This window comes from Triticum urartu, chromosome 6A (assembly GCF_056163025.1).
Source record: "Triticum urartu cultivar PI428250 chromosome 6A, HENAU_Tu73, whole genome shotgun sequence".
Taxonomy (NCBI): Eukaryota; Viridiplantae; Streptophyta; class Magnoliopsida; order Poales; family Poaceae; genus Triticum; species Triticum urartu.
In genome coordinates this window covers 564,448,152-564,454,249 of record NC_141878.1, presented here as the reverse complement: position 1 = coordinate 564,454,249, position 6,098 = coordinate 564,448,152, and the positions used below count along the sequence as shown (strand labels likewise).

The window sequence follows — 6,098 nt, the reverse complement described above, 5'->3', positions numbered from 1 at the left end:
CTTAATGATCTTTAGTAGTTGCGGATGCTTGCTAGAGTTCCAATCATAAGTGCATATGATCCAAGTAGAGAGTATGTTAGCTTATGCCTCTCCCTCAAATAAAACTGGAATAATGATTACCGGTCTAGTTATCGATTGCCTAGGGACAAATAACTTTCTCATAACAAAACACTCTTTACTAAAACTAATTTAGTTGTGTCTTTATCAAAACAGCCCCTAGCTTTTATTTAGACTCTCTTTATTACCTTGCAAACCTATCCAACAACACCTACAAAGTACTTCTAGTTTCATACTTGTTCTAGGTAAAGCGAACATCAAGCGTGCGTAGAGTTGTATCGGTGGTCGATAGAACTTGAGGGAATATTTGTTCTGCCTTTAGCTCCTCGTTGGATTCAACACTCTTACTTATCGAAAACTGTTGCGATCCCCTATACTTGTGGGTTATCAAGGGAGTATTAAGATCAAGTCGCGAGGCGTTCGATTTGATGTGATCGAGGGGCCAACATATCGTCGCGGGTCCTTTGCATCAAGAACAACATTGCGAGGCGCTTTGCAACATGGACAACGTTGCGAAAGGCCCTTTGCAACATGAACAATGTTGCGAAGCCTTTGCAACAAAGACATGTTGCATTAGCGCCGATAGACACCACATCACACAACAAAGACATGTTGCATTAGCACCAACGTCCCCTACCTACTCTATTGTGGTGGCGGTGGCTGGCCCTGCCTGCAGCAGTCCATGGCTCGGTTCCCTAGCTTACTACACTCCCCATTGTCGGGCGGTGGTTCTTCTTGCAACAGTAGGTGTTTGGCGTAGAGGCAAAGTGGGAAGAGCATGGTACCATGTGTGTGTGTGTGTGAGAGAGAGAGAGAGAGATGTGCTCGCTTCCTCCTTCTCAAGAGAAGTCTCCTCCTCCTCGTGATGATGCGTCTAGCATCGTCAGAGAATGTTTGGAGGTGTGTTGCCGGCCGATCCCGCTGGAGTCGGTCGCTGCTGGCCTTCGGTGGATCTATTTGGATCCAATTTTTGTTCATTTTTTCATGTGGTTACAGGTTTGATCTTTTCGATCTACGGCTCTCTTCATCAGCGATGATTGCTACTCTGGTGCGCTGGTCCTTTGGGGCCTTAGCACGATGACTTTCTGGTTGTCTACCACAACAAGGTTTACCCGGCTACGGTGATGGAGGGGCGATGATAGCAACGCGCCTTCAGCTCTCTCCAATGTTTGTCGTCGTCACTAGGTGGTCCATAGACCTGATTATAATTTTTGTTACCTTAGTCTTCTGAATTACCTCTCGCCATTCTTATATTTTGTTACCTCTAGTCTTCTTTGTACTAGGTGGTCCAACACCATTGCACCTCCCCGCCGCCCAGATCTGTCGCTCCCAAGCCAAATCGAATGTGCGTCCACCGCCATCGACATCTTCCTCTACCGCCGCACCACCTCCTCTGCCCGCACCTCGTCGACGTGACGCATCCTTTCCTACGCCCTCGACATTGCCGACCCGAGAGCAGCCGCCATGCCACCGAATTTATTAAATGGGGTGTGGCCGCGAGCGACCTCAAGTGGTCGCCGGTTCGGCGTCGAGTTCCAGCACACCGGATGGTGGTATCGAGCATGAGGGTTCCGGCAAAGACTGAGTCGAAGTAGTTTAGTTGTAGTAGTAGTTGAGTGTTTGTAGTAGTTTAGTTTGAATGTTCCTATGTTTAAACTTTGTCATATTTGGATGTTCGTAAGTTTGAACGTTTGAATGTTCCTATGTTTAAACTTTGCCATGTTTGGATGTTCGTAAGTGCCATATTTTAAGGCAGTTGTCAGAGACTTTAGTTTTTCATGCTTAAAAAATACATCTTTTTGTACCTTCAAATTTGCTCGGGCCACTTTTTACCTTAATTTATCTTTGATTGATTGTCTAGGTGGATGGGTTGGGGCCCCCATTGCTCATGCGCTGAGTTTTGCCTTGCTGACGAGCAAGTGCACGATTGGGGTGACGTTGCCTTGCTGACGAGTAACTGCCACGCAGCACGTGGCGTGGGCGACTCCTGCCGGCTCTTTTGCAGGAACGTATCTTTTGCCTTGCTGACGAGTAACTGCCACGCAACACGTGGCGTGGGCGACTCCTGCCGGCTCTTTTGCAGGAACGTATCTTTTGCCTTGCTGACGAGTAACTGCCACGCAGCACGTGGCGTGGGCGACTCCTGCCGGCTTTTTTGCAGGAACGTATCCCCCCCCCCCCCCCCCCCCTCTCGACTCTTCTCTGTCATCGGTCATTTTTTTTCTTTGTCTTGTGCTTTTGAGAATAATAACCACGTTGCAAAAGGTTAACAAATGCAATGCAAACTTCAAAATTCACATCCAAGCCACGTCGTAAGATAAATCCGCAGTCCAGTTCAACACGGCGACGGCGACGGCGACGGCGACACACAATAAAAAAATCCGACACAGATAAGTTTCTGATCAGCAAACCAACGGAATGCAAACTTCACATTGCCGCCGTTTGCACTTTGCAAGCCGACCTGATCATCGTCGACATCCATCGTCAGGAACCGCTCCCTCCCGACCCCAAGTACCTGACCACCCTGAGCTCCTTGGCCCTGGTGACCACGGCGTCGAACGACAGCAGCACGTGCAGCGTGACGAACACGACCACGCCGGCCACCACCGCGATCACGTACGCGGACGTCTCCAGGTTCCTGCAGCTGCCGGCGGCGTACGCGCCCAGCAGCCCCAGCAGGTCCAGCACCACGGCGGCCTGCATCGCCCACAGCGGCGCGCCGCGCCGCTTCACCGTGCGCTGGAGCAGCAGCATGATCACCACGACGGACGCCATGAACGACGTCGCGTTGCAGTAGAAGAAGGCCTGGTACCGCGCCCCGTGGGTGTCGAGCAGCACCGGGTTGCCCGTCGCCGTCCGTGTCGGCGCCGGCGCGTCGTCGCCCCACGTGCCGCCCGGAGGCGCGAGACCCGCCTGGTACGTCACGCTCGCGGCCAGGATGCCGAGCAGCATCAGGTACTTGCGTTTCATGTAGTCCTCGCTGCTTTTTTGGTGTTGCTTGCTCTTGTTATTCTCGCCGTCGCTGCCTGCCGGCGACGAAGACAGCGGCTCAAATAGCCTTCGGAGCCACGTCGGAAGACATTGCAGCTCTGACCAATGGAAGCGGTCTGCTGACACGAAAAGCAGGATCTGCAGGATGAGGAAGGCGACCACCAGGGCCACGAGCGCGAAGACGTAGATGGACGTGCGTAGTTTCCGGCAGCTGCCGGCGGCGTAGGCACCAATGAGGCCCAGCAGCCCCACCACGATGCAGACGTGGAGCGCGTTGCTCCGAATGACCTGCTTGTACAGCGTCTGGTTCACCAGCAGGAGGATGACGGCCACCGACGCCATGAACCCCGTCGCGTTGCAGTAGAAGAAAACCTGGTACCTGCTCCAGTAGTAGTCGAGCAGGATCGGGTCCCCGGCGATGAGCTTCCTCTCCTCCTTGCTCTCCGGCCAGAACCCGCCCGGCGGGTTCAGCCCGGTTTGGTACGTGACGGTGGCGGCGAGGATGGCGAGCTGCAGCAAGAACTTACGCTTCTTCTCGAGGTCCAGTTTGGGCTGGTTGTCGCCCGAGAGCTGGAGCCACCCTGCAAGCGTGTCGGACATGTCGTGCACCCGGTCCATCAGCCAGCTGCTACGCCCAGTAAGCGTGTACGCCACGACCTTGGCGATGGAGTAGACGAAGACGGCGACGGCCAGGGCAGAGACGTAGATGGTGGTGGAGGCGTCCCGGCAGCTCCCGGCGGCGTACGCGCCCATGAGGCCGAACAGGTTCAGTATCATGGCCGTCTTGAGCGCGGTGCCCTTGAGGGCGGCGCCCGAGCTCAGCTCCTTGCTCTGCACGATGACGATGACGACCAGCGATGCCGCCAACGCCGCCGTATTACAGTGGTAGAACGCCTTGTACCTCATGGGACTTATGTCGAGGAGAATCGGGTCCCCCGGTGTGCGATGCGGTTGGCCTTCCTGCCAGACGCCGCCCGGCGGGCTCAGCCCTGCCTGGTAGGTCACCGTCGCGGCGAGCGTGGCCAGCAGCAGGAGTAGCGACCGCGACTCCTCCCTTTCCTCCTCCTCCTCCGACTTCTCCTCCTCTGCTGCGAGAGCGCCGTTCTTGCTCTCTACACCTTGCGGGGGTGTGGCCGGGACCGTCGCCGTGGCATTAGTAGCAGCACTACCCAGCATCCTTTTCCTTTTCCTATCCAAGCAGCTGGCGCAGGTTAGTACATCGCAGATGACTTTGCGCCACCGTTGGAAGTGGAACGTGTCCATGGCGAGCAGCGCGACGGCGGCCTGCAGCAGGATGTTGAGGAGCACAGCGCCGGCGAGGGAGACGATGTAGACGGTGGTGTCGACCCTCCTGCAGCTCCCGGCGGCGTAGGCGGCCATGAGGCCGAGCAACTCCACCAGGACGCACACCGGCAGCGCGTACGACCGGGCGAGGAGGTGGCTCAGCGTCCTGCTCATCAGCAGCATGATGATGGCGAGGGACGCCACGAAGGACGTGGCGTTGGCGTAGAAGAAGGCGTGGTACCGGATCTTGTACCGGCCGTCGTGCAGCAGCGGGGCGCCGGCGAGGTGCCCGTCCACGCTCTTGCTCCAGAAGCCCCCCGGCGGCGCCAGGCCCGCGCCGTACGTCAGCGGCGTCGCGAATGTGGCGAGCAGCAGGAGGAACTTGCGCCGCTCCTTGAGCTTGAGCCTCTCCTCCTCCGAGCCCGGCGAAACTACGCCGGAGTCCGCCAGCTTCTGGAGCAGCACCCCTCTCGGACTAGAGGAGGAAACGGAGCTCGGCGAGACGCCGGAGTCCGCCAGCTTCCGGAGCAGCAACCGCCTCGGACTTGAGGAGGAAACGCAGACGTGGATGGCGACGTAGGCGAAGACGAGCGCGAAGAGCGCGGAGACGTACACGGAGGCGACCACGTCGCGGCAGCTCCCCGCGGCGAAGGCGGCCATGAGGGCGAGCAGGTCGAGCAGCATGGCGGAGCGGAGCACGGTGAGGCCGACGCGGCTGCCGCTGATGCGCCGGTCCAGCAGGAACATGATGACCACCAGGGACGCGACGAAGGCGGCGGCGTTGCAGTAGAAGAAGGCGGAGTACCTGGCCGAGTAGGTGGCCGCGAGCACCGGGTCGCCGACGCGGTGCGGGTAGACCACCGGCGCCGGCGCCGGTGGGTCAGGGTCGGCCTCCTCCGACCTCACGCCGCCCGGCGGGTTGAGCCCGGCCACGTAGGTGACACCGGCGACCAGCGTGGCGAGCAGCAGCAGGTACTTGCGCCACTTCCACAGGAACTTGATGTCTTCTTCCGCCTCCGTCGCCATGGCTCACGGCGGACCAGAGCGCTCCGGTCCAGCAGCTAAGATAATATCTCCATTGCTGATTGGTGAGTGTTCTGCTGTCCGGATGCTTCGCACCTCCAGTACGCCACGAAGGAATGTGATGCTGAGCTGAGAGCTGTCTAGTGCAAAGCAAACTAGTAAAAAGATCACCAGTCAATTTCTTCCATAGCCATTGGGTCAAGATCCAAATATCCCGAACTGTTATGGTCCATTCCAGCATCGTAATCTGTAGTTCTGTACAAACACTGTATTAGGGATCTAGTGAGTACTACTACATATATAAAATAAGCTAACGCCCGTTCTAATCATAGTGAGTAGTAAATGACCTTTGTCAGCCAAAGATGTCAAGCAGCTGGAAAATGTTTTTTTTGATGGCATATAGTCTGCTCGAAATTTAAGAACGCCGGACCAAGTAATGTCCACCGCGGTAGATTTTGGGGACTATATAATCTATGTTTTGATAAACGAGAATGCTATTTTCCTGCCGACTGGCAGTTAGCGACAGGCACGTACGACTCACGAGCCGCTGGATCCGCTTTTCGCGCTCGATAAACCGCTTGTTCAGTTCTAGCGCGTGAAAAAAGCTACCGAAAAATAAAATGAAGCGCCAATAGGAGTCGAACCCACGACCATTGGATGAAGCCCACTGCGTGCAACCAACTGGTACATATATCTGTTCTACTCCCTCTGTTCCGAATTACTTGTCTTGGATTTGTCTAGAT

General features: G+C 56.1%; 1 protein-coding gene across 1 annotated transcript; it reads right to left on the bottom strand.

Annotated features, from left to right (window-relative positions):
- Positions 1-2,342: 2,342 nt before the first annotated feature.
- Positions 2,343-5,739, bottom strand: LOC125515077 (uncharacterized). Its single transcript, XM_048680497.2, has one exon. The coding sequence runs from the start codon at positions 5,356-5,358 to the stop codon at positions 2,542-2,544; it is 2,817 nt and encodes a 938-aa protein (XP_048536454.2). The 5' UTR covers positions 5,359-5,739; the 3' UTR covers positions 2,343-2,541.
- Between the last annotated feature and the right edge of the window lie 359 nt (positions 5,740-6,098).

Coding starts and splice junctions, on each gene's coding strand:
- LOC125515077 (XM_048680497.2), bottom strand. CDS start 5,358: ATGGCGACGGAGGCGGAAGAAGACATCAAGTTCCTGTGGAAGTGGCGC.